The 18,737-nt window shown below is 55.3% G+C and overlaps 1 protein-coding gene across 1 annotated transcript; it reads left to right on the forward strand.

The window, feature by feature from the left end:
* The first annotated feature begins 992 nt into the window (after nt 1-992).
* On the forward strand, nt 993-3,831 carry SIX3 (SIX homeobox 3). The gene is made up of 2 exons (XM_042981309.1): nt 993-1,804; nt 3,639-3,831. Exons 1-2 carry the CDS (start codon nt 993-995, stop codon nt 3,829-3,831), a joined length of 1,005 nt encoding a protein of 334 aa, XP_042837243.1.
* The last annotated feature ends 14,906 nt before the right edge of the window (nt 3,832-18,737 follow it).

Genomic DNA, 18,737 nt, shown 5'->3' on the forward strand with positions numbered 1-18,737 from the left:
GCGTGCGGTGGGCCCCATGATCTCATCTCTTCTTTCTTCCTCACCAGTATTAGTGCTCACATAGGCAGAAAGAGACAGCCCGACGTGCACACCGTGTGCAAACCGTGCCTGCTCGGCCGGCCCTCGGGCTCTACTTGAGGGCTGGCCTTCGGCCTTCAGGCGGCATGGGGAGCCTCTCACTTCCCGACAAAAATCTCTTTAATTGCTCATCCCATTCAACAACTCTATGCCCACGGCATTTTGAATTTCTGGATCAACTTCTTTGGGGAAGAGGGAAGAAGGGAGCTGAGAGAGACAGAGAGAGAGAGAGAGAGAGAGAGAGAGAGAGAGAGAGAGAAGTGGCGAGATTAAGAGTTGCAAAGATTAAAAAAAAAATCTCTTTCTCCCCCTTCTCCCTCTTTCCCTCCTCTCCCCCTCCCCCCCCCAACTCTGGCTAAGTGGTAAAACCGTCCTTACGTTCTCGGTATTGATTGGCAGGGCTGACAGTGATTGGCAGCGGTTGCCGTGGCAACGCCACAACGACACGCCGCAGACCAATAGAAAAGCGAAACAAAATGTTTCAATGCTGCACTCACTGTGGATTTAGGGGAGATATTATGAGGCTGTTGTCATTAGGGCGATTGCTGTGGAATCGCTGAATCTTGACTCGGCGGTGGTTGGCTCTCTCTCTCTCTCTCTCTCTCTCTCTCTCTCCCTCTCCCTCTCCCTCTCCTCTCCCTCTCTGTCTCGGGTTCTCTGCGCGCGCGCACCGGGCCGCTCTCCTTCCTCCCTCTCTATGTGGCTGCGCGGGTGTGTGTGTGTGTGGATGTGTGTGGGGTGTGGGTGTCCCTTACGCCCTTCCTCCTCCCCCTCCTCCTCCTCCTGCTTCCCCCTCCTTTCCTTCTCCTCCCCCCTCTCCTCTCCCTCCTCCTGGTCCTCATCGCCCCTCTCCTCCTCTTCCTCCCCTCTCTCTTCCTCTCCCTGAATTTTCTCCTCTCCTCTCAGGTCAGTCCATGGTATTCCGCTCCCCCCTAGACCTCTATTCCTCCCACTTCTTGTTGCCAAACTTCGCCGATCCTCATCACCGCTCCCTACTTCTGGCGAGTAGCGGCGGCGGGAACGGTGCGGGCGGCGGCGGCGGCGGCGGCGGCGGCGCGGGCGGCGGCGGGAACTGTGCGGGAGGCGGCGGTGCTGGCGGAGCAGGCGGCGGCGGCAGCGGCGGCGGCTCCAGGGCCCCCCCGGAAGAGTTGTCCATGTTCCAGCTGCCCACCCTCAACTTCTCGCCGGAGCAGGTGGCCAGCGTCTGCGAGACGCTGGAGGAGACGGGCGACATCGAGCGGCTGGGCCGCTTCCTCTGGTCGCTGCCCGTGGCCCCCGGGGCGTGCGAGGCCATCAACAAGCACGAGTCGATCCTGCGCGCGCGCGCCGTGGTCGCCTTCCACACGGGCAACTTCCGCGACCTCTACCACATCCTGGAGAACCACAAGTTCACCAAGGAGTCTCACGGCAAGCTGCAGGCCATGTGGCTCGAGGCGCACTACCAGGAGGCCGAGAAGCTGCGCGGCCGCCCGCTCGGCCCGGTGGACAAGTACCGCGTGCGCAAGAAGTTCCCGCTGCCGCGCACCATCTGGGACGGCGAGCAGAAGACGCATTGCTTCAAGGAGCGGACTCGGAGCCTGCTGAGGGAGTGGTACCTGCAGGACCCCTACCCCAACCCCAGCAAGAAACGCGAACTGGCGCAGGCCACCGGCCTCACTCCCACACAAGTAGGCAACTGGTTTAAGAACCGGAGGCAGCGCGACCGCGCCGCGGCGGCCAAGAACAGGTCAGTGGCGGGCCCGCGGCCTGGCTACCGTCTCCCGGGCTGGGGAGGGAGAGAGGGGTTGAAATGGGGGCGGATGGGGCAGGGTGCCAATGGCTGCCGGGCACTCGAGAAGCCGCGACCCCTGGCCAGTTGGAGAAAAGTTTCTGCTTGCCCAGACGCACAGAAGAGGGACGGTCAGCGGGATTATTGGCTGCTTTGTCGGAGAGGGGCTTTCGGCAGGGTGGAGAGAGAGAGGGAGAGAGAGAGGGAGAGATCCTGAGTGCCCACGGCCCCTGGTCCCAGCCCTGGGCACCTTAGCCCTGCTGCACCCTGCTACCTGCTCAGCCCTTCCACAGCTCGGCACTCCTCTGGAGCCTACAGACAGGGAAGGAAGGAAAGCAGACCTTGCCATCTGGTTCTTATTTCCATGCATTGCAAAAACCCAGGAGGAATCCACAATGTCATGGAAAGGAAACTGAACCTGGGTCTCTGCCACAAAATGAAAAATGTCGGTGGCCACCTTTGAGCAGGCCTTCATTGCAAATTGCCTGACGGGAAGCAAGAAAATCAGGCTGGGAGTAGAAAGGCCGTGTGTGTGTGTGTGTGTGTGTGTGTGTGTGTGTGTGCATGCATGCAGGTGCTAGCCCTCAAGCCTCAGTCAAGGAGCATCCCCTTGGTACATTAACTTGGGAAGCCACCAGGAATAGGAGCAACCCCACTACCAGCAAGTTGGCCACAAAGTCACAAAGTTGACTGGGCTTGGCCAGTCAGCAGACTTGGGCCTGGGGGAAGTCGGGAGAAAAAGAACTAGAAGAAAGAGGAGGAGGAAAGGGCACGGAATGGGAGGGAAGGGGGATGGGGAGGAAGTTGGGTAAAAGCCCTGGTAAGGAGCCTGTGTCCCTACCTAGCCTGCAAAGGCTCTGGGCCTGATGTACCGCAGGGAGCGGAGCCCCAGTTGCTGACAGTTGCCGGGGGCTTGAGGCCCGGTGTGAGTTCCCGGAGTGAGCGAGTGTGTTTGTGTTTACGTGGCCCAGGCCTGAGCCCCGCGCCCTCTCACCCTTGCCTGTAGAGCCAGGTTTTCGCCTGAGAGGGGGAGTTCCCCGGGGACCAGGGGAAGGCTTCCTCGTAGGAACTCAGAGACTCTAGGCTCGGGCAGCGGCTGCCTGGTGCGAAAGGGACAGACGGAGACTGCCCTGCACCCGCTCCTGCCTTCTTCTCTGCTTTCTCTCTTGCTCCTCTTCCCCACTTTTTCCGCTTCCGGCTCCTCGGTTCTCTCTTCCCCTGCTCCTGCGCTCAGCGCAGGGATTCAGAGAGCAAAGCCAGCGTGTCCTGCCCGGGAGAGGCTGCGGACGATCACCCCGCAGCTCTGGGTGTGTTTGGGGGAGCTGGGACAGGAGGCGCTGCGGGGACCGACCGCTCCCGGCAGCCGGCTCAGTCTGAAGAGTCCCAGGGGCTGGGGAGGAAGAAGCACCCTGTCCCTCTCAGACTTTTGCTCCTTCGGGACGCTGCATCCGGAGGCCTCCCCAGGCGTCCGGCCTCGGGTTCTACCTCTCCTCTGAGGCCGGCTGCGAACTGGGAAGCTTTGGGAAGCTCCAGCGAGCCTCGGGAAGGAGAGAAGGGAGCCGAGACCGGCGCTGGGGGGCTCTGCAGCCGGGTGCTTGGAGGCGGGGGTGGGGGTGGGGGGTGGTAGCGAGAAGTAATGAGCGCAGAGAGCAGAGTCAGGGGTGGGGGCGGGGGGCGCGGGGTTGGGGAGATTGGGGAGCACCGGCGGCCGCCGGCGCGGGGAGGCTGCTTGACGGAGCTCTGTGGCGGGGCCGCTGTCTCAAGGGCTGGTGCCGCTCTCTGTCTCCCGCAGGCTCCAACACCAGGCCATCGGACCGAGCGGCATGCGTTCGCTGGCCGAGCCCGGCTGCCCCACGCACGGCTCGGCAGAGTCGCCGTCTACGGCGGCCAGCCCCACCACCAGCGTGTCCAGCCTGACGGAGCGCGCGGACACCGGCACCTCCATCCTCTCGGTAACCTCCAGCGACTCGGAATGTGATGTATGATAGCCAAGGCCGCCCTCCTCCCCCTCCCCCTCCTTCCCCTCCTCCTCCTTCTCGCCCTCCTCCTCTCCCTCTTCTTCCTCCTCCAGCCCCAGAACCAACCGAAATCAGGATACACAATCATACACACACACACACACACACACACACGCACACACACGTACACACACACTTCTACCCCAGCCAAAAATATATAAAAACCAAGAAAAATAACAAACGAAACGCAAACTATCAACAACCCCGACCACCATCTACCGCCACGGCCACCCCAAAGGACCGCGACGCCGACAGACAGTCACAAACGCTGATGTTGCGGGCAGAAAACATAAAAGAGGTGACAATTGTATACTTTCTAGGACAAGCACGGCTTCTCCTTTCGGTTCCCACGGACCCGGCACCCCACCTGCATGACGATTTATTTGTATCTGGGAAAATATTCTCTCTAGTTTAAAACGATTTAAAAAGAGTCGACTATACAAAAACCGACCACCACCACGACTACAAGACGACAAAAGCAAAACAGACAAAAAGAGAAAAAAAAATAAAACCGCCATCTCTGTTCGGAATTTGTTTAAAAAAAAAAAAAAGAACTCCTCGAGAGGGAAATAGCAAATGTTTCTCGCCTTTTGTTGCTCGCTCTCTCTTCTTTCCTCTCTCGCTCTCTTTCTTTCTCTGTTTTTAAGTCCAAGTATTGGTCAAACAAGATGCAATCTTCTGTTTTTTGTTCAGCAGACAATCATTTTCTTCGTAAGCACCTTTTTCTCTCTACTCTGTCACTGCCTGTGTGGGTACTGGTTATAAATGTGGAAAAAGAATAGTTATGACTGTAACAGATTTTTATTTTTATTTCAAAATTTTATATGAATTATGTATATCTTAATGATCGGTCATTTTCCCAGTTTGTAATATATGTGTAGAAATTGCCTGTATATGATATTGCTTTTTCTCCTCTTCCCTTTTCATTCTCTCTCCCCCCCCTTCCTCTGCCCTCCCCGCTCACCTGTCTCTTTCCTTTTTGGGGTTCCCCTCCCACTCGGTGTTCCTGGCGTCGACTTGGCAGTCAAGGCGTGGCATGGCGGTCTGGGTTAGGCAGAGGGACCCCGTCGCTAGCAGAAGCGGAGAGTGAGACCGTAGTATTCTTATGCAAAAGCTATTCCAAGTATTTCTTAGCTGCTTTGGAGATATCTCTCACTCCCCGTAGGGCGCTTTTACTGTTATCTTAACTGCGTGTTTATCTATATGTAAAAACTTTCTAAAGCAAATACAGTATTCTCCATTTTCTTATCACTCTCGGAGACTGGTGTTTTTGTCCGCCCCTGTGCGCAGCCCGGGGGGGTGCAGCGCCCGGCCTTCACTTCCGCTCCAACTACGATACTAGAACTGGGGCAGAATTTTAAGGCTGGGGGTGAGCTTTTTCCTGGAGGTGGGGGTGGGGGTTGGGGGGAAGATGGGGGCAGGCCTTTCGGAAAAGAACCAAAACCAAATCCTGAAGGAAAGGCTCAGAGGGCGCAGGGGGTGGGGGGCTCAGGCAGGTTTCTTCAGCAAAGATGCCAGGCCGTGGTCCGCAGGAATTATAGCCTCCTGCGGCCCTTGTGGGTCTTTGGGGGTGTATTTGGCATCTTGTGGTTGTGGTTGTTGTTGTTGTTGTTGTTGTTGTTGTTGTTGTTTAAGGGTAAACACACAAGGTCACCAAACCAACCATTCACCCATCCAGAGCAGAGCTGACAGGTTTTATCTTCTTTTTGTGGGGTGGAGTGAGGGGCAGCAGTAGCCAGGGTGCGGAGGGTAGAGAGAGCAGAGGAGAAGGTAGTGTGAGGAGTTTAGGGACCGACCTTTTCCTCGCCACTCGTGTGACTGTATTGACTTGCCTTACAGATCTCCATCTGTCTCCTTGAAATTCCTTCCCGTCTTTTGGGATCAAGTGGAATCTCTTTCCAGCCCCTAAGACACTTCAGTTGGTTTACACTTTAAAAGGAAAACCAAAAAACTCACTGCCTTTTGCTAACCAGGTTCCCGCCTGCCCCAGGCCTCCCCACCCTGCGCCGGCCCCACAGTTCCCTATGATGGGGTGGCTCACTGAGCCTCTGCCGCTCTGGGCCAGGCCAGCCTGCACCCGAGGAGCCAAAGAGGTAATTTCAGAAAACTTGCCTTCACTTGAAAGTCTAATTTCCAAAGCGAGGAGGATTAGGGAGAAACGTGCCTGGAATTTCGCGCCCGGTTCCAAACTAATTTTGACTTCCGATTTCCTTTTGTCCCCATCCCCAGTCTCGCCATGGGGTTTACACAGGGCCTGGCTGGACAGAAAGGCCGCCAGGCCCAGAGGTGCCCTGTGCGCGTAAGGGGGGCCTTGTGCACCCAGGGCAAGCTTGCCTGCAGGGGAAGGTTTCTGTGTGTGTCCTTACTTAGATCCAGGGCATCCGGATGACCTCAAGAGCTTCCAAGTTCTGAGGTCTGGCACGCAGTGTCAGAATCTCTGCATGCATTCACTGCTCTGGGAAACATTCCTCATGATGCCACACTTCAGGCACTATTGACCTAGGTGGCAGGACTTTGGGGAAGAGCTGCTGCATTCTACCCAGCTTGAGACTCTGTTCTGGTACACAGCACAATGCCTGAGATAACTGGCCCTATCCCAGACCTGCATTTTAAAATGTACTGGCACATACTTGACCCAGAACTTGGACCTGAAATCCAGAGAAGGGGCTGCCTCAGACAGTATAGAGGTTGTGGATGGACCCTACCCGACGGACTAACCAGAACTGATGGGTGGAAGGAGAGGGTGGCTGATGGAGACTGATGGAGAGTGACTTCTGGAGGGGCTTTGATTGGTGAACCAGGGAGCGGACTCCTTTTTGTCTGGGGACAGAGGACAAACTCGTGGAGTTAAAATGCCTCCTTGTCTCAACATATCAGAGAAAGAAAGCGAGTTTGGAGTGTCCAGTACCCATTTCTCTCTCTCTACTGCAGAAAACAGGCGATCAGACTCCATAGCAACCTTCAGCTTTGGAGACCTAGGCTCTGTTGGGTGTCACCTGCTACCTGTCTGTCTTCCTATCTAGCATCCATCACTCTCTCTCATATCCTGTGTTTCTACTCAGATCTGTACGAACACCAATACTCTACTGTGCACTTTCTGACCTTACCTACAGATTCTCTGCAGGAGAGGTATGAGTGCTTGTTGTGAGTACTGAAGATGTATGCAATGCGGAAGCCTGGCCTTCCACCGTGCAATCAAGGTCTGCATATAAAGGGGTGTGTGTGTGTGTGTGTGTGTGCACGCATGCGTGTTTGATATACATGTGTGTATATCACAGTGCATCATAGTGCATCAATGTGTCCAGTATGTGTTTTCTTTTATGTCGCCTATATTGTAGATATTTGTGTATAGCTTGGGCAGTTTCTGTTTACCTAGTTCTGCAAGAAGTGGCTCTCGGGTACAACTACAGGATGCTGTGTATGCAGAGCCTTTCGGTGCAGTGGACTCGTGTCTCGTGGGTCTCCATTCTGGTGGATTCCCTTGTTCTAGTCAACCCACGGATATGACTCCCAGGCTACCCACCCCTAGCTGAACTTCCTCTGCATTTAAGGAATGGGGCAGGGGTCATAACTGGCATACTCTGATCAGAGGGCAGAGGGGGAGTTGGGCTCTTTGGCTTCCCCAGTCTGCCCTTTTACCCTGATCACTACCGACGTTACATTGGATTTGGCCCCTGCCCCTTTAAATATGAGAGTGAGAGAAAAAAGGCCCATTTCCAGCCAGATCTCTCCTTTTATGGGCTGCCTGCCCATTCTCTTTCAGGGTCCCTCAAAGCCATGGCCAAGGCGGTCAACATCCCAGGGGCAGCCAGGGCAGAGCTCGAGGGTGGGGCCCGACTGAAGCCCTGCTGGTGGAAAAGCCAGCTCAGCCACTGTGCACAGCCCCCCACGGCCTGGGAACCCTGTGGACTGTGCCTTGGGGACAGTGTATGTGCCGCTGTGTGCACTCCCATGAGCCTTGTCAGCCTGGGAAGGCAGGCCTCAACATTAACCATCCCTCCTGTCTGTCTGGCCCCAGGACAGCCCATGGGTGGGCTTGAGCATGGGCATACACACCCTGTGTGCACCCTGCTCTGTGCACAGCACACTTCTGCCTGGTGCCCCAGCCAGAGCACTTGAGTCTTCCCTGTGCGCGTTGGCCTCTGTGTACTTGGGCTGCCTACCCTAAGGATAAGGGGCTTGAAGAATAACCACCAACCTGGGGCTATTCTCTTCATTCCTGCCTCCCTCAAAGAAAAACAATGGCAATCCAGCTGCAGAATGGGAAGCAAAACTGGAAAAAATCTGTACCAGTCCCTGGCCTCTAAAAGCTGCCTGCCTGAGGTTAGAGAGGCCAGTCTACCTCTTCCAGCCTGCTCACCACTTCCTCTTTGCCCCCCTCCCCAGGATCTGGTCCTGAGACCCCACCCCGCCCCTCTCCTTGCCTTCCTCCAATCCTGCAGAATTGACTGCCCAGCGCCAACACAGCTGATCATCCCAAGTGAGACGTACAGCTGATTAAAATGAAATGACCTGGAAGCTGCCACGGCGTGGGGTGGGGATGCTGATCGATAGTGGAATTGGAGGCATAGGAGCCTGGCTGGTTCAGGCTGGGCCTCAGGTTGGAGGTGGTGGGACCAGCCAGGGCTGGCTGGACTTTGGATGTAGGGAGGGCTCCAGTGATGCGATGAGAGGGCCAGGCCCAAGCCTAGATGGGCCAAACTGGGGTGGAACATGCACCTTACCGTGGGCTGTGGCAACAGAGTAGCTCTCTCAGCTTCTTTTGAAAAGAGGAGTGACCAGCCTGGCACACTCAGGACCTAGTCCATCACTAGAGTTGCTGGAGCTCAGACCTGTGGCACACTGGATGCACTTGGCCTCCCTCAGTGGGGATGACCCAGTCTCTTGTCCCTCTCCCTGTCTTTCTGCGCCTCCGTGGCCACCTAGGTCCCCGCCTAGGTCTTTGTGTGGCTGTCACCTGGAGCATCCGCTGCTGCCTCAGAGGCTTTCCCTGGCCCTCACCTATCCCCTGCGTGCCCAAGCACCGAGGATGAGATGCCCAGCCCTCTGGGGTGCGTGCCGTGCCCCCAGCTCCCTGAGCTCAGGTCCGCCCGGCTACCCACCACCTTGGCCCCTTTCAGTCGCAGCTGAGTTAGCCTCCTCTGCCCTGGTGCGTAGGCCTAGCCCAAGGAAGGACAGGAGGGAGCCAGGGAGGAGGGGAGCAGTGCTAGCCGGCTCCGATTTCTCCGGTCAGCTGAGCACAACTTTCCATTCGAGTGTATTCATGCAGCGGCTGATTGAGCTCTGCAGTGTCGGGCGGGGCTCCACAGGAGCAAGCTGGCACAGCCAGGCGGACGGGGCTACACCACACAGGCACACACACACTCAATTATCGACACAAATATACCCCTCAACTCACGTGTTATGCACACACCTCAGCCCCAAGCCATTTCATCACAAACCCACTATAGTCCTTTCCTTGTACACCCACCTGCCCCCAGAACAACCTTTGCAGCCCCCATAGACCTCCTTCCCTACACAACACAGGGCTGCCTTTCTGATGTCCTCTTTACAGATTCTACATCGGTCCTCACACACAAACACAAGAACTCACCATCCTCCCTCTCTCCTGCAGGCACGCTCTCTAGGGCACACGCGCTCCAAATTGCACAGATGCACACACAAACATGCCCCGTCTCACAACCGCACCCTCTGCAGAGCTATCCACACCACAAAAGAAACATGTCTGCATAAAACGGCATTAGCACCACTACACACTTGGTGTGCCGCCTGCTATATATAATGGCTGGGGCCAAAAGTTCCCGTATAAGAAAGGGGGCAGATGAGCAATAAACACAGTCGGAGAACACAGCCTCTCCCCATCCACCAAAACAAACACACAGAGGATAGGTAAGAGGAAGCCTTCAGACACACAACATGCATGAGCCAACCCAAAGACATAAAAGAAATGCCCCCCAGAGGCACTTCAACCCCCAAACCACATTGCCTGGCTCTAGACACTGAGAGGCTTCCCATTTGCCCAACCTCGCCCACTCCCAACACACACACACACACACACACACACACACACACACACACACCAGGAGGCTGGAGCCCCAAAGATAGGCAGAGAACTCGATAAACACTGTCAGAGAAACCTGGCTGATCTTGGGAACGGCCAGGAAAAGGGGGGCTTCGTTTTATAACCCCCCACCAAATGCTCAGGGGCATTTGTTTTACCGAGCAAGAAGGGAAAGGAGACTATTGAAGAGGGAGAGAAATTGTAGAGAAGGGAGAAAAAGGAGAAGAAAGAGAGAGAAATGAGAGCAAGGTTGAGAGCAAAAGTGGGGAAGTCAGGAACAGGAAGGGAGAGGGAAACTGGGGAGCAACTACTTCCTGGGTTCAAGCAGGGGGAAGACCAGGCGTGTTTGGGGAGAGGATGTGGCTGTGAGCACAGGAACAATTCAGTCTCCACCAAGTGCCCCGGGAGCACGAGGACTCAGCGCAGGTGGGACCTGGGAAGTGAGCTGAGCGCTGCGAGTGTTATGAGGTGGGGGGCACATACCCCTTCCCCTGGTGGGCTGGGGGCTGGGGGGTACAGGCAGCTTCCTCTGCCCAGAAGAGGCTAGCCCTTAAGGTGCCCTCTCTGCATTCAGCAGCAGCCTCCCCCCTCCCACTGCACTCTCGGAGACCCCCACAGGCGACTGCACTCACATGACACACACAGCGCCCCCCCCCCCCCCCCCGCACAAACTGCCTCCCAGAGTAGACACTGGTTCCACCTCCCCCTGCACAGAACAGGGCCGCGTCTGCGCGCCCAAGCCAGCTCTCTCCACTTTCTACAAATAAGCTCATGACTCTCACCGATCTGCCCACACTCTTTTTTGGGAAAGGAAAGGGCCTTAGCCCGCAGGAGTGTAACCCTTCAGACACTGAGGACTTTACAGAAAGGTGCTGGCAAGAAAGAAAAGCACAGGGAAATCCACCTCTGCTGGTATCTCCTCAGGCTGGGCTTGCCCCGCCCAGGGCGGAGAGCCTCTCTGCGGGAGGATGGATGTGGCCGTGGGGCTGGGGTCGCTGCAGATCAGGAAACACCGGCTGCTCTTCTCCCCTTGGAAGAGGTGAGGCTCGGGGCCAGGGATGGGTTCTTGGACCCCTGGAGGTGAAGGCAGGAGAGTGCGTGCGGTCCAGAACCTAATAAACGTGTTTGAGGGGCAGTGGCGAGGCCCAGAGGTGAGCGAGAGCCGGGCTGTGTGTGTGGGAGGCAGGCCCCTGGGGCGGGGGTCTGGGAGGAGGCAGACTCCGCTCTGCGGGTGTGCGCTCCCCGACTCCCCGCTCCGCCCCCCCGGCCTCCGCGGCGCTCTCGCGCCGGGCCTTTGTCCCCGCGTCGCAGGCTCGGACTCCGTCTTTCTTCTTTCGGGCCGCTGGGAGGCGCTGCGGCCGAAACCCCCCTCCCCCGGCCCGACTCCCCGCTCCTCAGGCCGCACCGCCTTTCCGCACCGGGATCCCCGTGGTGCTGGGCCGACCCGGGCGATAGCCGGGCCCGCGCCTGGGGGCGGCCTGGAGCCCTTCCAGGACGGCACTGGCTTTAGTTTGCTGGATTTTGAGATGACTATTTACCATTATAACTAATTTGCGACCATTATTAAACAGAAATTCTTAGCAGGGCCTCTTAATGACTGAACGCTCCGCTAATTACGGGCGCGCGCGCCTCTGGCTCTGCAGCCTGACCGGGCCTCTGCCTCCTGCCCGTCCCCACCTCGTCCAGGACGCGCTGGCTCCGCCTGGCCAGGCCGGGCTGGGAGGAAGGACGGACCGACAGACACGAGTACACAGGTGGGCGTATGGAATCCAGACCACGGCCAGCACTGACGTCTCTGAGCTATTGTTGGCGGCTCTGATTACACGAGAAGTGAAGCTCAGAGAGGGCCATGACTTGGCCGCTGTCACACAGCCAGCCCCTACCTTCATATGCTCCGCCATACCTGTGCGTCCGGTGTCCCCTTCCAATCAATCTTTTTGGCCCGTGGGCTGCCGGTAGGAGAGGAAATACTTTCTTAAGATCCTTTTTTGAGAGCGCAAGATGAGGCAAAGTCAGTGGGAAGGGGCGCGGCCACCTCAGGCTCTGCCTGTCTGGGCGCACTCCCCCACTCGCCCCTGCCCTTGGACTTTGCAGGGATGTAGCCCCAACCAAAACGCACCTCCTACAGGGACTGGCCTCTGAAGCCCAGAGGATGAGCAGAGATTTCAGCGGGCTCCTCTCCCAGATGGGACTGAACTCCACTTTGAACCACCAACGCTTCACAGTACATGGGAGTCCGTGGTGTGTATTTGAGTCTGAAGTGTGTGTATGTGTGAACTTTGTTGAGTGTTCGGTGAGACTGCTGTGCAGATTCCCATGAGATGGAAGAGAAATGTTTATTTCCTGACCTCTGGACACATCTACCTGCAGATATGCCTGAGGGGGAGGGGACAGTGTCCAGACAGACGTGCGCTTGTGGGTGTGAATACATCCAACTTCGTCCAAAAATAAGACCCAGGGATGCAGGGGCAAGCACAGTGGAGCTTGGCTTTCAAGTTACTCACAGTCCAGTGGATGGTTAAAGTCATCACTGAAAAACAAACAAACCCAGTGTAGTTGCATATAGTGCCCTGGAGAGTGGAGGCTTCAGGATTAATCACAACTTTGGGGATAGAAACAGGATGGGCTCCTCAACGAGGTGGCTGTGACCAGAAAGATGGATTGGATAGCTTGGAGGGAAGGCCAGGCTGGAACAGAGGGCGCCAAGGCAATGAGAAGGTTCGGGTTCTAGAGCAGGGTGATGTGGCTGGTGCCTGGGTGCATAAGTAGACTTGTAATCAAATCTGAGAGAAGGGTGAGTGGGGGTCAGCTACAAGGTCACACAAGTTGTGTGGCCTTGATCCCATGGGCACTGGGGAGCCAAAGGCAGCTTTGTAGAGAGCTAAAGTGGTCTCACCCAGAACTCTGCTTCAGAAATTTGGCTGGAGGGAGTGAGGCTGTGACTGGAAGGCGGATTAGGAGGCTATTTCTGATGAGCAGGCAAGAAGTGAAGGGGCTTGAGCTGCAGAACCAGTTAAAGACATTCAAAAGGAGAAATGGGGGAGGATTTGATCAGTTGGAGACCTATGGGCTCCCTGATGACATGATTTCAGTGCTTGCCCTTTTTTTTTATGGGTCTATGACTTGATCCTAGATCTCATCCTCTGACCCCCAATTTCTCCAGAAGCATCATGCCCTTTAGCCTCGCATATGGTTCACAATGTTCCTTAGAAGGGTCTGTCAGTGGATGCCAAGGGCCAATTAGTGTGGGGCACCTTGTTGAGAAACCCACCGCCCACCCAGTATGGCCGGGTCTCCTCCCATGCCCACCACTTTCTGCTTTAGTTCCGCTGCGCAGTAACACCCTCTCCGAGTGGGCGCTAGGGAACAGGAGGAAGGGGGAAAGCTTGAGTCGCAGGCCCCACACCTGAAGGGTCCTCGAGGAGTAGCTGGAGTGACCAGAGGAGACCAGCACCCTAGGTGCGTGGGAGTGGGACCTGCGCGAGGGGTCCCCGAGGGTTGGAGATGAAGCAGGACACCCAGGACTCGCGCCTCTCCGTGCCCGAAGAGTCTTCGTCTTAGCGCCACGGGTCCCGCGCAACTTCCACGCGCGCACCGTCCTGCGCCCCGTTTCCGCGCGTGGTCCTCCTTGCGGGTCCGGGGAGGCGCTCAGCCCGGCGCCGGGGTCTTCCGTTTGAGCCACCGGGACATCAAGGAAGGCTTTCCAGGCTGCCGCGGCGCTTCGACGCGGAGGAGGTGCTTCCAAGCAGCTTAGCGTCTCGTTACTGGACGCCAACCCGGGTTTAGAGCCCCAGAAAAATGGAATGAGTCAGAGTCCAACTCCGGTTTCTCCGCGCCGAGTCCTTCTATTCTTCCGTTGCACCTTGCGGCCTCTCAGTCTGCTCCTCGTGACCAGGGCGTCTGTGCGAGTGGGTGTCGGCGCCCGCACGTGTCTGCTGAGGGTGGGTGGCTGGGCGTGACAGGTGTCAGGGAGCGAGACTCGGAAGCCTCAGCTTCCAGACTCGCTCTCACGTTCCCGCCTGAGCTGTGAGTGGGAAATCTCTATTCCTGGACTTGACCCTGTCTGCAGAGAGAGCAAGGATGGGGGAGGGAGAACTGGATCCAACCTCCCCCCCTCCTCCCCGGCCCCCGCCACGCCCAGGGCGGTAAGGCAGGGGGGAGTGGGTCAGGGCGTCTGCGTTCCACCAGTCTCTCAAGACGTTTCCAGACACCACGTTAGGAGCCTTTATGACACCCAAAGAAAACTCCGGGAGAGCCTGGCCGGGGCGCTCAGCCCTCCACCCCATCTGAAGGGTTACCCCTTCTGCTCTAGCGGTGCAAACCCAGGCAAAAAGTAAAACCAGGTCCGAGGCGGGAGGCAGCGCGCCGCGAGCCATTGGCGGGTTTTTGCTGCCACCTTGCGGCGGCGGCGCGCAGCCGCCTAGTCCTCTGCGCCAGCCGCGGGCTCTGCCTGGGCAGGCCGCATGCGAGAGGGCTTCAGGGCTTCGCGCTGCTTGTTTTTTCCCAGCACCTCTTACCCCAGGGTAGCCGTTTGCTACTTTTAAAGGGGTCTGCGATGAATCAAGCCCTGTTTTATACCAAAATCCACAGTCTTGCGTCTGTAAGGAGTCTCCACCTTGACCTGTGCGATTTGGGTTAACCTTTCTAGCTCCTGTCTTTTGCTTAACGATTTGATCCTGGAGCTGTCCACCTGAACTTGCAATATGCGTCTGCTGCTAGGGCTTTCTTTCTCCTGCACATGCTTCCGGGTCTCTTACAGGTGAAGTGTGGGGCTCTGCTTCTACGATGACAGTCTGCCTGGCAGGACGCCATCCCTACCCAGCACCCACCTCCCCCCTCTACTCATGGGGGAGAGGCGCTGGGTGCTGAGCTGTTTTTTGGAGGGTGGTCCTTATGATGCTCTGGGTGGTGAAGACACTGTCTCTCTCTGAACAGTATGACCAGCTTTGGCTAACATATTGAGTTGAATGGTAAAATGTCAGAGGTAAAAGGAGCCTTTGGAATCTCTTTCCCACTTAAAGAGATCAGGAAACTAAGACTTTTAGGGTGGCTTAGTCTCTGGCCTTAAGCACACAGCTAGTTAAGTGGCCCATAACTCTACAGAGTCCCAAACACTGCTTACAGGAGGCTCCAATGCCAGGCGATCTCAGAGGGGAGGTTGGTGGTAGGGAGTGGACAGGAGGAGCCTCTTCCTTTTATTTTCTTAGGGCTGGTTTGTTTGCCTTGTTCTCTCTTATGCAGCGTAAATACCGATCCTCAGTCTCTTCTCTACAAATCCAGAATTCTGAAAGCTTTGTTTAGGCTTGTTTGTTTGTTATATTTCCTGCCAAAACTATTTGGCAGCGAAACCTGAGCTAAACTGATGTGAGGCTATTTATAGCCCTCATTTATCCCACTTGGCCCAGATATCAGATGTTTCACTGTGGAAATATTAATGTGCTTGATTACAGGTACTGCTTTGTACCCCGAGGTTGGTATGTTGTAACATACGATACGTGCACCATTTGAATATACCTTCCTGAAACCTCCAAAATCCTGAATTCCCAAACATATCTTACCCCCAAAGGTTTTGGGAAGGGGAATGTGGTTCATTGGGTTGAGCATGTATATTCCTTTTTTAAGAATGTTTTTATTTCTGAGACAGAGAGAGACAGAGCATGAGTGGGAGAGGGGCGGAGAGAGAGGGAGACACGGAATCGGAAGCGGGCTCCAGGCTCTGAGCGGGGCTCAAACTCACAAACTGTGAAATCGTGACCCGGCCCAAGTCAGACGCTTAACCGACTGAGCCACCCAGGCGCCCCGAGCGTGTATATTCTAAGGATAAAGAAGTTCATGGTAGGAGAGGAAGTTGGAAGAGTTGGAATGTGAATCACGGAAGTGGGTAAACCACGAAAGGTGAACAGAGTCACAGGGCCAGCCCGGCAAAGCTGGTGGCATCCTGGACAGCCTCAGGGGCTAGCGTCTTGATTGCTACACAAGCTGGAGAAGGCAGATAAATCTTGGGGTGAGAGGAGCCACAGAGCCTCCTGGGAAAATTTATCTTTCTAGAAGTTTTCCTGCCATCCAGCTGGAGGACTGCCCAGGCCCAGGACTAGGCCCCTGTCTCCAAACACCATTTCTCCTCCCTGGCACGTCCACACACTGTGTAGGCTTCTACTGGACATGTCATGGTGGTTTGGGCTGGCTGGCTCCCAGACCAAGTTTGGTCCACCACAAACTGAGTGTGGTATCTCGTGAAGTTCCAGGTTATCCTCAAGGAGGGAGGAGATCCAGGTCTCCTGTGGTCATCTGTACCAACTCCAGCAGCAGGACCTGTCGGCATGAAGGGGGCTGGGTTATGTCCAGACCAGCCCTGTGGCACGTTCTTATAGGTGAACCTCCATATAGTTGTGGGATTCCATGAGCCTGGGCTCCTGCCTACTCTTCTGTGACAGGAACCAGAATATTGGGACGAAAATGGACTTAAGACAGGGTGGGTCAGCCTCCTCTGTGCCCTGGCTGGGGACCACCTGAGAAGCTCAGTGCTGGCAAAATAGCTATCAGGCTGGGCCGGGAGGTGGGTGAGGATGAAGGCCTGGCATGGACAAGAGTCTGGGTCTTTCTTCTCATCCTTCCAAGATGGTAGGTGTGAGAGTAACACAGTCTCAGTCAAGGCCCTGGGGGGCCATCCTGTGGCCAGTGGACACCCCCCCCCAACCCTAACAGAAATATAAATTTTCCTTTTTCACTTGAGTGGGCTCTTCTCCTTGAGTTGGGGGAAGTGTCAGAAGGATGGAAACTGGAGGAGGAAATACTCAAGGAAATACTCAAAAGGTTTTGCTTTTGAAGAAAATGTGGCAAAGGACATATAACATAAAATTCACCATTTTAACCATTTTAAAGTGTACAGCTCATTGGCATTTAGTACATTCATAGTGTGCAGCCATCACCACTGCCTAGTTCTAGAACATTCTGTCTCTGTGGATGTGTCTATCCTGGACATTCTCTATAATAGGAATCACACTGTACATGGCCTTTTGTATGTGGCATCTTTCACTCGGCACAAAACTTTCAACATTCATCCATTTTATAGCATGTGTCATATTTCATTCTTTTTTATGGCTGAAAAATATCCTGTCTGTGGACATACCACATTTTGTTTATTTATCAGTTGATGAAAGGGGGGCCTTGACGCCTTCCCCAGGGAGGATTCAGGTAAAGGCGGAGTGCCTCCCACCCCCATGCATGGGGCCACCCAGCCTGCCAGTGGCTTGTATTTTAGCTTTAGAGAGAGAAGTCATCTGGGCTGAGTATACTTGGCTGTTGTCGTTTTCAGGGTCCTCCTCCCCAACACACACCTCGCACGGCCCTATTATTTCCCAATATGTTTGTTTAGAACTGTTCGAACTTGATCCTGGATGAAAAGAAGAAATGGGGCCCGAATCGTGCTAGGACAAGAGACAGGGTATCTGAGGGAGCTTGGAGCCAGGGTACTGGTGAAGGTGTGGAAGGCTGGAGGGCCAGCCTGGGATGAGAGCAGGCAGCGGACGTCCTCCCCACTCCCTGCAGCTTTCTGCACCCCTGCTCCCTGTGCCCGCCCCCTCTTGCATTCACTGCGTGGCCAAGGGGAAGTTGCAAGCTTCGCCTTCAGTGGAAAGAAGGGGCGTGCTTCAAGAAGCTCCAAACTTCAAAAATCAATAAAGGTCTTTTTCAAGGATGACTGTAATTCCGCAGAGATGAGATCCCTAACTCAGTTGCAAAACTGACCCCTTGGCTGGGGCCAGCTCTCATCAGTATTTTTTACTGAAGTGTAACTGACAAATAACATTATATTAGTTTCAGGAGTACAACATCATGATTCAATATTTGTATACATTGCGAAATGACCACAATGCGTCTACTTAACATCCGTTCCCATGCATAGTTACAACTTTTTTTTCTTGGAACGAGGACTTTCAACTCCCGTTTTGTAAAAATTTATTTTTATCCATTTTTTATTGTTTTATTTATTTTTTGAGAGAGAACGAGCAAGGAGGGGAGGGGCAGAGAGAGAAAGGGGGACAGAGGATCTGAAGCAGGCTCTGTGCTGACAGCAGAGAGCCCAATGTGGGGACGGAACTCACAAACCGAGAGATCATTACGTAACTAAGCTGAAGCTAGACGCTCAATCAGCTGAGCCACCCAGGCACCCCACAGCTCTCATTTTTAATTGCCATTTCCCACCAAGAGTGGGACTCTGCCCTTGGTGCCAGCCTTCCCTCTTTCCCCAGACCCAGGGAAATGCTGGACTCCACCCTCCAGGTCAGGTTGGGGACAGCCAGATGCCCACTAGTCTCACGCCCGGGTGGCCCGGGACACAGTCCATTTCCACCATAAGGCCACAGCCATGTGCCTGAAGCTTTAACCCTTTACAGGAGACACGGTGCCAAGGGAGGAAGAAAAGAGCCTGGGTTGACTGTTCGCTAGGCAGTAGGACATGCCCTGGGTTCTTTCTTTTCTTTTAAGCCTCTCAGCATCCTGGGCCCTCAGCAATTTTTTCCCCATTTCACAGCTGAGGACATAGAGGGGCTGGGAGAATTGTAGAGTGCCTGCCGGTCTCTCCTCCATTGTCTGAAGTCACCTTGCAAGAGGGTGAGGATTTCGATCACAGACACCCCTCTCTACCTTCTTCAGAGCCTGATGGTGGGGGGTGGGGGTGGTATCCATTGTGAGGAAGTGGCCAGGGGCCCTGAGTTCTGCAGGGAGGGGGTCGCTCCCTGAAGGCCTGGCTTAAGGATAATCCTGTGGCGCTCCTTTCCCAGGGGCTCCATCAGAGACAAATAGAATGAAGACA

The sequence above is a fragment of the Panthera tigris genome, chromosome A3, assembly GCF_018350195.1.
Source record: "Panthera tigris isolate Pti1 chromosome A3, P.tigris_Pti1_mat1.1, whole genome shotgun sequence".
Taxonomy (NCBI): Eukaryota; Metazoa; Chordata; class Mammalia; order Carnivora; family Felidae; genus Panthera; species Panthera tigris.

Bases quoted from the DNA above. Each gene is read 5' to 3' on its own strand.
- SIX3 (XM_042981309.1), top strand. From the start codon at position 993: ATGGTATTCCGCTCCCCCCTAGACCTCTATTCCTCCCACTTCTTGTTG. The intron at 1,805-3,638 runs GTCAGTGGCGGG...TGTCTCCCGCAG, and splicing joins GCCGCGGCGGCCAAGAACAG to GCTCCAACACCAGGCCATCG.